Source organism: Pituophis catenifer, unplaced genomic scaffold (assembly GCF_029215685.1).
Source record: "Pituophis catenifer annectens isolate HBS135680 unplaced genomic scaffold, rPitCat1.0.hap2 SCAF_2, whole genome shotgun sequence".
Lineage (NCBI taxonomy): Eukaryota > Metazoa > Chordata > Lepidosauria > Squamata > Colubridae > Pituophis > Pituophis catenifer.
In genome coordinates this window covers 273,799,454-273,814,509 of record NW_027256882.1, presented here as the reverse complement: position 1 = coordinate 273,814,509, position 15,056 = coordinate 273,799,454, and the positions used below count along the sequence as shown (strand labels likewise).

The following is a 15,056-nucleotide window of genomic DNA, read 5'->3' as shown; positions in this document are numbered from 1 at the left end:
AGTGAAACCTCTGGTATAAGTCCAGTCTTCTCTTTTTTCCCCCTCAGTTCCTTCTGAGCATCAGAAATCCTTGCACAATGTAGGGTAAATCACAAAGAGAGCAATGAGTACGTCCTGTCTCCTAACTTTGTGGTACACACTGGCTGTTCTGTTATACAACATGTTTATTAAATGAACATCCAAAATATTTAATTGATCTGGTTAAGCATGATGGTGTGAACTCTGTTGCTATGTGTAACCTGATGCAAGACTTTTGATTCTGATGGGAAGAAATCTAAAACAGAAACAAGCAAATAAATACTGGAACACTTTCAATGTTGTTTCCAAGATACCAATAGCCAAGCAATAAATGTTCTATGGTTAATTAGCTTCCAGGCTCTTCCCTTCAGTAAGAAAGAGCTAAGGAAGGATTTGGTGTGGAGCAGTGTTTCTCAACTTCAGTCACTTTAAAATGAATGGACTTCAACTCCCAGAATTCCCAGTCAGCAGAGCTAGAGTATTCTGGGAGTTGAAGTCCACTCATCTTAAAGGGGCTAAGGTTGAGAAACACTAGAGTGTGTAACATCCAATCCACCGATCACCAACTGAACATGAGGCAGTTATAGCATCACAAGCACAGCTGTTAAAAAGTGTAACACAACCTTTGGTCTGCATTTGTAGAATCATAACATCTAGTATATGGGAAGTAATAACATCACACTGTTCTGCTCTATTATATGGTGCCAAGTTCTGCTATTGTATTTATGAAAAGCAAAATGAGCAATCTTGAAACCACATTCTACAAGGAAAAGTTGAAACAAATGTGTATTTACCCAGAAGAAGTTGAAACAAAAGTGTTTCCTGATTGCTACAGAGGATGGATTTAATACCAGTTGATGGACATTTCATTGAGGTTGATTTTGGCTATGTATCGGTTACAGTAAGAATTGTTTGACAGTGATGCTTTGGGACCTGAGGTGTGTGTGTGTGTGTGTGTGTGTGTGTGTGTGTGTGTGTGTACATACATACAAATGGTGGGTTGCCCCTGGTTCGCACCGGTTCTATAGAACCGGTAGTAAAACTGGCGGGAGGCTCCGCCCACTGTCATCAAAATGCTTCTGCGCACACTCGGCCCCATTGCGAACCGGTAGTAAAGGTAAGTAGAAACCATCCCTCATACATACATACATACATACATACATACATACATACATACATACACAAACATACACATATATAAGCATTGGATACAATATTGTTTGTAAACAAGGAAGAACAGACTTTTTCTCTTCTCCCTTAAAGTAGCACAAGATCAAAAAGTAATTTCTTAAGTATTTAGAGGTAATTGAATCCCAATTGCAAAAGGAGGAAGCTTAGCAAAAAACGAAATGAGTGAGTCACCAGTACATTTTCAAAGGAAAACAAGAGGCCCTTCACAGGATTAATGTGCTTCCTCCTTCATTATTAGTTGGAGATGCTACAAAGTACTGACAGATGTTCCAGGTCAAGAAAAGTCCAAGTTCAATAAAAGATGAAAACATTTCAGAAGAAGAAGGGGAAAATAGGAGCATTCATTATAAAAAAATATCCCTACAATGAAGACTTGAGTTCTGGAGGTATTTAAATGGAAAACTAATGGACTTCCATCAGGGATGCTCTGTCTTATATCTGAATATTGCGGTTCCAGCCCTGATCATGGGGTTAAATTACAACTTTCCTTTCATGTTACAGGAGTCATTAATGGAGGCTGGAGCTGCTGGTCTTCTTGGAGCCCATGTACTAGCGGAAGGAAGTCCAGAAGTCGGAGTTGTAATAATCCTTTCCCACAGGGTGGTGGAAGATCTTGCGTTGGTGAAAGCTTTCAAAACCCTCAGTGTGAGGATGAAGAGTTGCAACATTTTCGGTAGGAATACTATTGATGGTCAATTTAAGATCAACATATAAAAGTATTTTTGACAATGGTGCACACTCACATACACAAGGCTATTCAGCATCAAACATATTCAAATTATTATCAATTGCAGAGGATATATGTGTGCGTGTGTGTATACGCATCTAAACATATACACACATACATGCAATATATATAATGCCATACAATTTATACTCTGTAGAAGATAATAATGTGAATATGCTCAATGTTGAATAATCTTATGAAATAGTGTCTTCAGTGAGAGTCTACTCTGCCAATGCCCCTACACGCTGGAACATTTTACCTCCAGAGGTAAGGTGGGCCCCCACTTTTCTGGCCATCAGAAAGAGAGTTAAGACCTGGTTCTCAGAGGTAGGTTTCAGCAGGTTCTGACCAGTTCTGGAGAACCGGTAGCAGAAATTTTGAGGAGTTCGGAGAACCGGTAGTAAAAATTCTGACTGGCCCCATCCCCATCTATTCTCTGCCTCCCGAGTCCCAGCTGATCGGGAGGAAATGGGATTTTGCAGTATCCTTCCCCTGACATACACACACACCAAGCCATGCCACCCCCATGAAGCCACGCTCACAGAACCGGTAGTAAAAATATTTGAAACCCACCACTGCTGGTTCTGTCAATAGATATGGGGGATCTAAGAGGGATATGCAACCCTGGCGGTGGTTGGTGTGACATGAGTGTGTTCCCTCTGCCTCTGTAACTTTGTAATAGCTACATTTTTAATATTGTTTTTAAGTTTGCTTGAACTCTTTTTGTTTATACTTTTATATTATAGTATGTTTTTTTCATTGTAAACCAATTCAGAGTCACTTAAGTGAGCTGGGCAGTGTAGAAATGTGATGGAGGATAGATAGATAGATAGATAGATAGATAGATAGATAGATAGATAGATAGATAGATAGATAGACAGACAGACAGACAGACAGACAGACAGACAGACAGACAGACAGTCAGTCAGTCAGTCAGTCAGTCAGTCAGTCAGTCAGTGTTGGAAGAAATGTCCATCTGGTTCAGTTCCGAGTGGGGAGAAAGACACTGGAAACATGGAGCCTCCTTGGAAAAATGGTTTAATGGTGAACCGGACCACATCAGTTTGAAGTCTTGGGTAGCTGACCAGATGGAGTGGAGAGTGAGTGTTATTTATACCCTCTTTTGGGCTTTGAACTTGAGCTTCCTGTTCCTGTGCCAAGGGCATGTATCCTATAGGTTGCAGTCAGACTCCCATGTGGAGTCACGTTTCTCTGAATCAAGTTTGATTGAACCTTGCTGGGCGATCTAATGAAGGGGCTTGGTTGTGCCATGTGGTGAGCTCTGCTGATATATAATCTATTATGTCCTGGAGGGTCATGTCTTAATCCCATTACCCTGGAGCTGAGATCTTTTGTTTTGTAGATAGGCTGGCCCAGTCTTTTGTCTTGCAGATAAGCTGGCACCAAAATATCTGCTGGGGGCAGGGAGCTGGGGCTGAGTTTCTGTCTCTGAGAGCATGTTTCTCAATTTCTCATCCCAGGGAAATATAATATTCTGCCTTTTTAATATTTCCTAAAACTTTTCATTCTTCTAGGAGAGGGGTGGGTGCTAACTTTCTTCAATAGATAGATAGATAGATAGATAGATAGATAGATAGATAGATAGATAGATAGATAGATAGATAGATAGATGATAGACAGACAGACAGATGATTGATGAAGCTTTTTGAAATGAAAGGTGACAAATTTTTTGAAGGGTATATGGTAAAATGTAGTCTATCATGTTTTGCTTTATAGAACAATTGAGCCACACTGCTTTGATACTTCTGGAACTGTCAGAGACTCCTGCCCATCTCCACCTCCCTTGGAAAATGGATATGTTCAAGTAAGTAAGTCATAGAAGAATATTCCTTGGATTCCGAATTTGTGTGCAGATACAGAGATGTAACTTAAGAGTATTATCTTATATTAACTTATTTTAAAAAAAAAAACATGTGGTGTTCTTTGATGCATTGGCATTGCAACACTCTGATTTTCCTGGTAGCATGACTGTAGCAGTTCAACCCCTTTGGAAGGACACTTTGATAAGACAGCTAGAACAGAAGGACCACAATCCTTTGACATACTTCATTACACCCACTGAAGTATTTTCTGTCTTTTTCTCCTCCTCTCCCTCCTTTTGGAAGATAGGCAAGATGTTTTTGACTTCTTAACTATTTTCACCAAAGTTCCAGAGCAGTGGTGGGTTTCAAAAAATTTTACTACCGGTTCTGTGGGTGTGGCTTGGTGGGTGTGGCATGGCTTGGTGGGCATGGCTTGTGGGCGTGGCAGGGGAAGGATACTGCAAAATCTCCATTTCCAGCCCACTCCAGGGGAAGGTTACTGCAAAATCCACATTTCCTCCTGATCAGCTGGGACTTGGGAGGCAGAGAATAGATGGAGGGCAGGGCCAGTCAGAATTTTTACTACCGGTTCTCCGAACTACTCAAAATTTCCACTACCGGTTCTCCAGAACTGGTCAGAACCTGCTGAAACCCACCTCTGCTCCAGAGACTGTTCTACTGCTAGAAGGTTTTTTGTGGTCTTATTATTGCTCTGCAGAAAAAAGTACCCAATTCCAACAGTTACTGATATTTCAAAAATGCATAAGCCAAAGAAAAACCACTGTTGCATCGTTTGATATATTCCCTAAGAATATTCTGCATATAAAGATTTGTTTATTGTTCTGTTCATTGATTCTCAAGGTTGTTGGTTTTTCCTAGGATGCTGATTCATTCTACCCTGTGGGGAAAAGCATCCATTATGCTTGCAACACTGGATACGTAATTGTAGGAAACCCAGTTGTTACCTGTGCTGAAGGCTTGAAATGGACTATTGGAGCAATCAGCTGCCAGAGTATGTATCAGAATAACAGAGAATTGCTGCTAAAACAGAAAAAGTCTGTTTAGTCCTATATCTATTCCCATAATGGCCAAAGAGATAACTTTAGAACGACTGTAAGTGATACAATATCACTACTTTGGTAGTATTCCCTAAAGATTGGTATTGGGAGGAATAAGCCCTATCAGCTGGAAGAAACAATATTTGTTGACATCCATTAGAACAGTGTTTCTCAACATCCACAGCTTCAATTCCCAGAATTTCCCAGACAGAGTTGAAATTCACACAACTTACAAACTATTGCAAGTGAGAAACACTGCATTGGGGTATTGTTTCTTCACTGGATTTTCTCACCAACTAGTCAGTTGTTGATAGGAAAGGAAATTGCCTAGATCAGGGGTGTCAAACTCGATTTCATTGAGGGCCGCATCAGGGTTGTGTTTGACCTCAGGGGGCTGGGATAAGCGTGGCCAGGGTGGGTGTGGCCAGCTCGACATTACTCCTGTCGGGGGCGCCTGTGGTGGCCCGAATGCTCTGCCAGAGAAAACGGGCTCCCAAGCTTTTTTTTTGGCTGCCACGGCCTCCTGCAACCCTCTGCCAATGAAAACGGAGCTCGGGAGGGCCACATAAATGATGATCTGTTCATGCGCAGAAGCGCACTCATGGCCCCATTGCGAACCAGTAGTAAAGGTAAGTAGAACCCACCCCTGTCCTGTTTCCTCCAAAATAAGACATCCCCTGATAATAAGCCCAATCGGGCTTTTGAGTGCATGGCAATAAGGCCAAGTGCTTATTTCAGGGTTCAAAAAAATCTTTTCGGGAAAACACGGTAGTTGTCTAAACATTGACATTCCCAACAATTGACATTCATAATAATTCTCTCCTTTCTGTTTTCAGTCTTTTTCTTCCCCTTCCTGCCAAAATCATATTAGCATTCTTCTGTTTTCTCTCTGTGGTTGTCCTCAGTAATTCTTTTTTCTTCTTCTCTGTGACAAGTTTCTTCCTACCTCTGTTCTAAAGAAGGGGAAAAGGTGGGTAATACATATTGTTCCCCACGCTTATCATTTTATTTCACTCCACATAAATAATTACATATAATCATAACAATTCTGAAAACAACTGTCACTGTTTTCTTTACGCTTCACCATTTTAAAGATTTCTTATTATAAAACTAAATGTTCCACATACTAAAATATCTATACAAATATATACCATTGTGCATTATTTTATCAAAGGATGTAGCCATAATATTTATCCTTCTGTGTTTTTCTTCTGTGCAGATGTAGATGATTTCCCTTTAAATTGCACATTACACAAAAGCTTTGTTTTGTGTTCATCATGCATCATGATCATGCACTAGGATTTTTTTTCTCCCAATAAATCTTTGTTTATCTCTTTTTAAAAATCTGGTTACTCAAATATTATATAATTCAAACAAAAGAAGAATATTCTGTCCTTATTCTGCCCAATATCCTTTCCCCAATGTGGTCACCTTTCAGACACGAGGACTTTATCCTCCAGAATTCTTAGCAATCGATGTGTTGGGTGGGGAATTTTGGAAGCTGAAGTCAGCATATCTGGATGGCGCTAGAATGAAGAAGGAGCACCTAACCTGGGAATCTCTAAATCAGGGGTGGGGAACCATGGTCCTTTTTTGACGTGTGGACTTCAACTCCCAGAATTCCTGAGCCAGCCATGGACCATAAAAGGACCATAGATCCCCACTCCTGCTCCAAATCTATTGGAAAACTTTTATTTTATTATTCACTATTATTGGAAAACTGTTATTTTATTATTCATTATTCAGAGAATAATGGAAATTGTAGTCCAATGTGCATGAAAGACCATTTGAATCTCTTCACATGTATCTGCATATGCTTGGATAGGATATAGCCATTTTTTAGTTCTGTAGTATTAGTCCTCAGTTTATAGGTCAGGATCTAACTTGGGTCCTGACATTTTTCATCACCCAAATTATAAAAGAATAAAAGTCACATGGAGCAGCAGAAAATAGGGGGATAAATTAAAGGGGGAAAAAAGCAGGAAAAAGAGATGTTCAGTGCATACAATTTAGACAACACACACATATCACTTCGGTTATTTTCTGATTCAGATGCAGCTGAAAAAGGTAAAGGCTATTGTCTTCAAAGGGAAAATAGAAAAAAGCAATTGAAAATATTTGTGTCTTTACTTCTTTCTTTTTTCTTAGAAACGGCTTGTCTTTTACCAAGGTTTGACGGGGGGCTGAATGGAAATCCACTGAAGCCTTCCTATCAGATTGGAGAGAAAATTCACTTGTCATGCCCAAATGACATGCAGCTAGTAGGATCATCTCTTCTTCTATGTGAACCTAGTCTGAAATGGTCTCCTGACCTTGCTGAAATCCATTGCAGAAAACAAGGTATGTTTCAGTCCTAAATACTTAAAAAATAGCATCAGTTTGGTAGATGCTATCATCATCATCATCTCTGCCTCCTAAGCTAGTTTGCTATCTTCAGAGGTGATAGAGACACAAAAGTTATTCTTAATTCAGTTGCTGGTCCAACAAACTGTTATACATGAAATGAAGGGAGCTCCCTCATTTTGTCTCTGGTTACAAAATGTCTTAAGCCAGCCCTGATCCAAGCATTGCCTGTCATAAGATAAATTCAGTTTTAACATTTACACTTTATATTCCTGATAATTATGCTTTGAGATCAATGAAGTTTAGATCAATGACTTTTTCTTTAAGGTCACATCAGGGGTGAAATGCTACCAGTTTGGACCGGTTCGCCTGAACCGGTAGTAAAAAAATGCTACCAGTTCGGGCGAACCGATGTTTTCAATGATCAGCTGTGCCGCGTGATTTATATTCTCTAGAAATCAGGAAATCTTGCTTTCTAGAGACTCTAAATTGCACGGCACCTCTGTTCCTCCTCCCTCGCTGTTCTACTTACCTTGGATAAGGCTTCTTAACCTTCCTTTTTCAGCACTGCGGAGTAGTGCCTGAGGTGCGCATGCACGCAAAGTGCACATTTGGCATGCACTGTGCATGTGCCCGCACTGTGTGTGTTTGGCATACACTGCGCATGCGTGCACAGCAAACCAGTAGCAGACTTTGGAGCATTTCACCACTAGGTCACATGCATCCACTATTTTTTTGATTGAGTGTAATAATTGTATTCCATTAAATGATTGCTTCTAATGAGCCAATTTGCAGCCTAACATTTTGTTTTAATCCCCATTTTCATCCAGTGATAGGAAGCTGGGTTTCAGAAGACTGAATTGGGGGGGCTATTTTATATGTTATATGTATAAAATGACAGCATAGCCTAAAATGCAAACATTAAAATTGGATAGGCATTATGGAAATCGAATTGCAGTGGAAAGTGGAGCATGATTTTTGTTTTAATCATGATTAAAGAGAAATAGTTTAAAGCAGGGGTACCCAACCATGGCAACTTTGAGACATATGGACTTTAACTCCCAAAATTCCCCAGCCAGCCTTGGGGAATTCTGGCAGTTTAAGTCCACACATCTTAAAGTTACCCCTGGTTTAAACCTTCCTATTACTGCAGTAGCTATTAAACAATTGCATATAGAGAACATTTAATGAAGCGATCATAAGCACAGTCATTATTTAGTTGAACTGTCAATAGCCATAAACCTGCACCAGTTCTAAAAGGTAAACCCTAATTTTGTCATTAAAGTATCATATCCCTTATTCAAAATTGGTCCATGAATCCCCTCCCAGAGAAACTCCTGAGGCTGTGCTGGGGGAGTTTTCTTTGGCTTCCCATGTTCTTCAAGTGTTGCTAAGCTTCTTCTTTCATTTCAGTTGCCCCTCCAGTTACACATCCAACAGTGATTCAGTGCCAACCCTGGGAGAGAGTTTTCGAGACTCGGTGTGTGTGTAAATTGCCAAACGAATGCGGGTGAGTGGATTTAACAGATTTGCCATTTCTGTTAAATTAAATTTCTAAATTTCTGTGTGAATCCTGGATGAATTAAAAAGCTTTGGAGCCTTGCTTCGTTTACAAAAAAAGGAAGATCTATCTATCTATTTATTTGTCAAACATGTATAAGATAACAGGTATAAATATAAATATGATTAAGAATTCAGGAAATGGATATGAATAAATGAGGACAGTAGGAAAGAGATGGTAGGCAAGTTGGTGCGCTTATGCACGCCCCTTACAGACCTCTTAGGAATGGGGTGAGGTCAACAGTAGACAGTCTAAAATTAAAGTTATGGGGGTTTGCGGTTTACCTGAAGTTTGTATCTATTGTGTGCTTGTGTATTATTGTGATTGAAGCTGAAGTAGTCATTGACAGGTAGGACGTTGTAGCGGATAATTTTATGTACTATGCTTAGGTTAGACTGAAGGCGGCATAGTTCTAAGTCAAAGCTCAAAATTTCAAGCCTGGTGGCATAAGGGATTCTGTTGTGAGGAGAGGAGTGGAGGACTCTTCTTGTGAAATACCTCATATTATAATAATATTATATCATCGTTTATTATAAACTATAATAATATTATAATATTATTATAATATTATATAATATATAATATAATTATACTATATATAATATATTATATAATATTATAATAGTTTATTATAATATTATAATAATATCATAGTTGAATAGAACCGCTTGAGTTGCCTAGAGGTTCAGAGGAGGAGTGGATGGTTTGGAGATGTTTAAAGAGACTACGCAGTGGTTTGGCTAGAATTAAAGACAAGGATATTTACTGTGAATGTGGCACTATTCAAACAACTATCCATCGTTTACAGTGCCTGCAGAGACCAATATGCACACAGAATGACTTGCTGGCATATCCCTGCCATTAACATAACCTGGCATTGTGCTAGATTAGAACTATATAAAGTTACGGGTTTTTTAAAAAGTTTTTAATATTTTTGAATTTAAATTAATAAATTTCCCCTTCTAGTTCCTGCATTTTTGACACAAGATGAGACAAGCTTGATTTAAGGAAATTATTGCTATTACCCTTCCTCTCCTATCAAAACAATGAATGTGAAGAGCTTAAGGAGAAATGGGGGTTTGGGAAAAGTAGAGCTTCACCCACTGTCATCATCTGGATCCAGTATGTATCCTGGAAGGCAATCCTGTCCTTAGACTGTTGACAGTTTCAGCCCCAGGCTACACTAAGACTTGCCCTTGAATTCCACCACAAGGTTGGAAAATATATGGAGATTGAAGATATCATACTAGTTAATGAATGTATGCAGCTTATTGATATTAGAATAGAATTCTTTATTGGCCAAGAGTGATTGGACACACAAGGAATTTGTCTTTGGTGTATATGCTCTCAGAGTACATAAGGAGAATAAAATACATTCATCAAGAAGAAAACGATACTTAGTGATAGTCAAGGTATCAAATCGTACTAGGAAACAAATAAAAACAATATAAATTGAAAGATACAAGCAACATGGTTATAGTAATAAGTGGGAAGAGATAGATACTAGTAAGGAAGAGAATAATAATAATAATAATACAGTCTTAGTAAATTATTTGACAGTATTGTGGGAATTAGTTGTTTAGCAGAATGATGGCATTCGGCAAAAAGCTGTCCTTGTGTCTAGTTGTCCTGGTGTTTAGTGCTCTATAGCGTCATTTTGAGGGTAGAAGTTGAAACAATTTATGTCCAGGATGGGAGGGGTCTGTAGATATTTTCACAGCCCTCTTTTTGACTCATGCAGTATACAGGTCCTCAATGGAAGGCAGGTTGGTAGCAATTGCTTTTTCTGCAGTTCTAATTATCTGTTGAAGTCTGTGTCTGTCTTGTTTGGTTGCAGAGCCAAATCAGACAGTTATGGAGGTGCAGATGACAGACTCCATAATTCCTCTGTAGAACTGAATCAGCAGCTCTTTGGGCAGTTTGAGCTATTAAACTCGATTTGTATAATACTCTCCTCTTCCGACATATTAAGAATTACAATTTGGCAGCAGAGCTTAGAGATTGCATCCCAAGTTTTCAAGGATGTCATGCAGCCCTGGAAGATTCAGACAGTGTGTTCCTGCTGTTAAAAGTCAGAAGAGGATTGTGGGTGAATTTTCTGGAGTTAATTTTTTTTTTCCTTTCCAGCTCTTCCCTGGATGTGTGTGCTACTGACCCCAAAACTCAGAGGAGCATGTGGCTAACCATTTGCAAGTTGCATGCCCTCGAATGTAGGGGTAGGCAATACCATTTAGCGAGTGAAGAAAACTGCAGAGCACGTACCCTATCTGAGAGAAGTTGTGAATCCTGTCAGTTGTGGGAGAATTGTGATGGTAAGAGATTTTTCCTTACTTCCAAAATTTAAGAGACTATAAATATGGATCTGTCTCTGATAAAGAGTCCAGGGGTTATTCACACACACACACACACACACACACACACACACACACACACACACACACAGAGATCCTAGAGTGATTTTTTTGTCCCTTTGGATTTTCTCAAAAAAGTTTTCACAGTTCCCATTAAGCCCTCAGAGGGAAAATTAAGGGTTATTATGATGAAACTCAAATACTTTGGCCACCTAATGAGAAGGAAGGACTCGCTGGAGAAGAGCCTAATGCTGGGAAAGATTGAGGGCAAAAGAAGAACGGGATGGCAGAGAACGAGGTGGCTGGATGGAGTCACTGTAGCAGGAGGTGTGAGCTTAAATGGACTCCAGAGGATGGTAGAGGACAGGAAGGCCTGGAGGAATGTTGTCCATTGGGTCGTGACAGGTCGGACACGACTTCGCAACTAACAGCAACAACACAAATCAATGTAAAGAGCAGAGGAAGGAATTAGAGTGAAGCAATAGCTTATAAAACCCAGTTTGATCTAGTGATTGAAATACTGGGCTAGAAACCAGGAGTTTTGCCTTAGACACAAAGCCAGTTGGTGATGTTAAGCCGGTCACACACTCTCTCAGTCCTAAAAAACAGACAATGGCAAACCACTGCTAAAATCTCGCCAAGAAAACTGCAGGAATTTGTCCAGGCAGTCACCAAGATTCAACCACAGATATGTACACACAGAGTTTACTGACCTGTTACATCTATTGCTGCTTCTTTTCTATCATAGAAGCCAGGTATCTGCAGGGTGTCATCAGTATAAACAAACAGATAGCTACAAACAGATCAAACATCTGTTTTTATGTGTGTTGCAGATATATAAATACATAACACCAAAAAAAATAAAATTGTTGGAGCTTTAAACACATCATCCTGGCCACCAGCTCAACTTTTTCTGACCATACTCTGTGGTTACCCTTGCACAGGAGAATACTGTAGACCAGGGGTCACCAACCTTTCGGACCTCAGGGACCACTAAATTCATAATTTTAAATCCCGCGGACCACTAATACAATCTGCCTAATGACCGGCTGGGTGGATGTGGCTAGGTAGTCATGTGACTGAGTGGGCATGGTTAACTCAATGTCACTCACATCAAGGGGCGCCTCAACAGCCTCTATTTGCCCCTCCCCTCTCAGCCACTCCTCGCCTGCCCGTCTGGGTTCCGTAGGGCTCCAACAGGAAGCAGTTGTTGGAGCTAAGCAGCCACCACGAGAAAGATTTGGCAAAACAGCTGGCTCAGTTCAAATTGGATCTGACCGAGGAGGCTCAGCAGAAGCACCTCACTGAGGACTACAAGCATAGGCTTTCCAAGCAGAGGGAAGACCTGCGGGAGTGCAAGGGCAGGTACCGGTGCTTGGAGGCTCAGCGGGCTGAGATGGTCAGTTCCAGGCCATGATGCAGTCCCACTGGAACAAGGCCCTCCAGCTCTTCACCACCAGTGGCACTTCCCTCCAGCCTTCGCCCAAAGCCCTGCACCAGGAGCTGAAGCAGACCCCAAGTCAGAATTTCTGCCCCCCTCTGCCCCACACAAAAAGACCCTGAAGGGGGAGACTGTTCTGTTCCCATCGCACGCACACACACACACACACAAACAGACAGCCAGGAGTTCATGAATCAAACAGTCAGGAATTCCTTTAAGATAACAGTCTTGGCAGCGAACCATGAACTGCCTGCCAAGAGATTTTATTCACTAAGGGAGTTTTTTTCTCCTCAGTCCAATATACCAAATTAATTCCACAAAGCAAAGAATTGTCAAAGTCCAGTCCGAAGAAATCCAAAAAGAGATTCTAACAGGGTTCTAGAAACACGATATGACTTCCGAGCTTTTCAATTTGTCCGTCACAAGGCCTGAATAGCTGACACACCCCCTTTTATCCCTTGTGGGGTGTGGTCCAGTGACTCAGCTCAATCTCTGGCCCGCCCACGCCTCTTTCTCTGCTGCACATGCTTATCCTTCCGACGCTGTCTGCGATCCAGCCAAAACTCATCCCCCTCGCTCTCTATCTGCGGCTGTTCTGAAGTGCCTTGCTCCTGGCATATCTCTTGGCCTTCAGAGGAAACCTGAGGCATTGCCAGAGAGGAGGGTCCTGGAGAGGGAGGCCTTGCCAAATCCTCTCCTTTACCTTCTGAGTCCTCTCCCTCTGTTAGAACAGGCTCGGGGGTCGGAGTCACAACAGAGACTCTCTGCAGCAACACAAATGTTCATTGCACGTATCCGGTCCAGGGGCTGTAGTTTCAGGACCCCTGATTTAGTGCAATATAAAAAATGCAAATAGTTTTTCTGTGGACCACCAAAATTTTCTCGCAGACCACCAGTGGTCCATGGACCACCAGTTGGTGACCACTGCTCTAGACCATTGGTGAAAACTCCCAATACATCTTTCAAACCATAAACATATTAATTTGGCCCTTTTTAAATAACTCTCACTCTCACTTAATCATTTGTTTAGGTTGGTTTATGTATTTCAGATCTGATTTTCTGTTTTCATTGCGTTAACCTCCTACTTTGCAATTGTTCATTATTTAGAGTCCACCAATACGTGCACATGCAGAGATGATGGACAATGCAGCGAACTTGGAACAAGCATTTGTGTCAATGTGAATGGAAGTCCTGAGACACAGACTATGACTGAATGCGAGGCTGGCATCCTCAGATGCAATGGAGATAATGTCAGAGTAATTAGCATAACACCTTGTTCTACACAACAAATTTCCCAATAATTAATGCCATTGGTAATAGAATTGAGTGGACAATGCAATTAACAACAGAGGCAGAAAAATAGAGACAAGAGTGCTATTGAAATTAGCAAAATACCTCTTTCTGTTAAATAATACATGGAAAAAACAGTTTGCAAACATTATATTGTTTAGAGCAGCCCAGTAGGAAAAAAATACTCAACGTCTTCTAACCAAGAATCTCTTTTGGCCTATCAATGGTAGGCTAACCACACTCCAAAAAATAATAGCTGACAAAAAGACCTCAAAACCAATTTTTATTTTGTTTGCAGATGAAATGCTGTTAATAAAATTACTTTTAGTTATACAGTATATTTGATAATTTCCACTTCTGCAGGCCACGTGCAATGCAGTCCCGGGAATTTAAGTTGAGTACTTCTGCACTAAGGGATGAAGGAAATTTTGACTAGCTAACAACAACTGTAATGATGTTAGTATTTGGCAGGCTAACAGTTCTGTTTAGTGATCTACATTCTGCCTGGCAGATGATTAGTTCTGGACACCTGCCATAATCCACCTCTCTTTCACCTTGTCTTACTAAAATAAAGAGACAGATGTTGGGTTGATAGATTTTTTTTGTAACAATCCTGAACTATTATGCTTCTGGACTTTTTGCTTGAAATTAAAATCACTGAAACTTTGATTTTAGGTTTTAATGATTAGGATGATTTTGTGTTATAGAAATGGCTTGACATGTTGAGAAATGTGAGGCAAAAGGTTAAGAGTTGTAATTCTTTATTTTTTGTACTCTACTGCACTGAACAAAGTTAGAAGTTGCTACTATTTTTTTCTTACTTTCTCTTTGCACTTTTCTTTCTCTTAACTTTCTAGCTTTTGTTTCTTTTTGTGGCTTTATCTTACAATAAACTTTAATAAAAAAAAGTTTTTGAACAAGCAAGCAGTCCTGAAATATTCAAAGAAGTTGACTTTTCATACCAATAAATTTCGTTTTAAAAATTGTGGCAGTGTGATTTCTTCAGTGTGATTCACAGACCTTACTTTTATTGATCTTTGAACAAGCTCAAAAGAATTTCAGCAAGTTTGAAGTTCAGCAAACATGAAACTCAACAGTGATAGATAAACAACAATTAGTGTACAGCTTATAAGCATGAAATCATCGGTCCATGTGCTGAAAGGAGCATCCAGCCTTTAAAGGAAGCCTCCATCCTGCAACACTTAGAGCTAAATGAACCTAATAATGGAAACAGGGGTGGGCTCCTGGGGGTT

The 15,056-nt window shown here is 40.2% G+C and overlaps 1 protein-coding gene across 1 annotated transcript in view; it reads left to right on the top strand.

Annotated features, from left to right (window-relative positions):
* Positions 1-14,760, top strand: part of C7 (complement C7) — a 59,067-nt gene extending 44,307 nt beyond the window's left edge. The window contains exons 12-18 of the mRNA XM_070934562.1: positions 1,711-1,882; positions 3,674-3,761; positions 4,639-4,771; positions 6,966-7,157; positions 8,574-8,670; positions 10,849-11,033; positions 13,621-14,760. Of these exons, the coding sequence (XP_070790663.1) occupies positions 1,711-1,882; positions 3,674-3,761; positions 4,639-4,771; positions 6,966-7,157; positions 8,574-8,670; positions 10,849-11,033; positions 13,621-13,814 (1,061 nt within the window). The 3' untranslated portion in view covers positions 13,815-14,760. The remainder of the gene's footprint in view (positions 1-1,710; positions 1,883-3,673; positions 3,762-4,638; positions 4,772-6,965; positions 7,158-8,573; positions 8,671-10,848; positions 11,034-13,620) is intronic.
* The last annotated feature ends 296 nt before the right edge of the window (positions 14,761-15,056 follow it).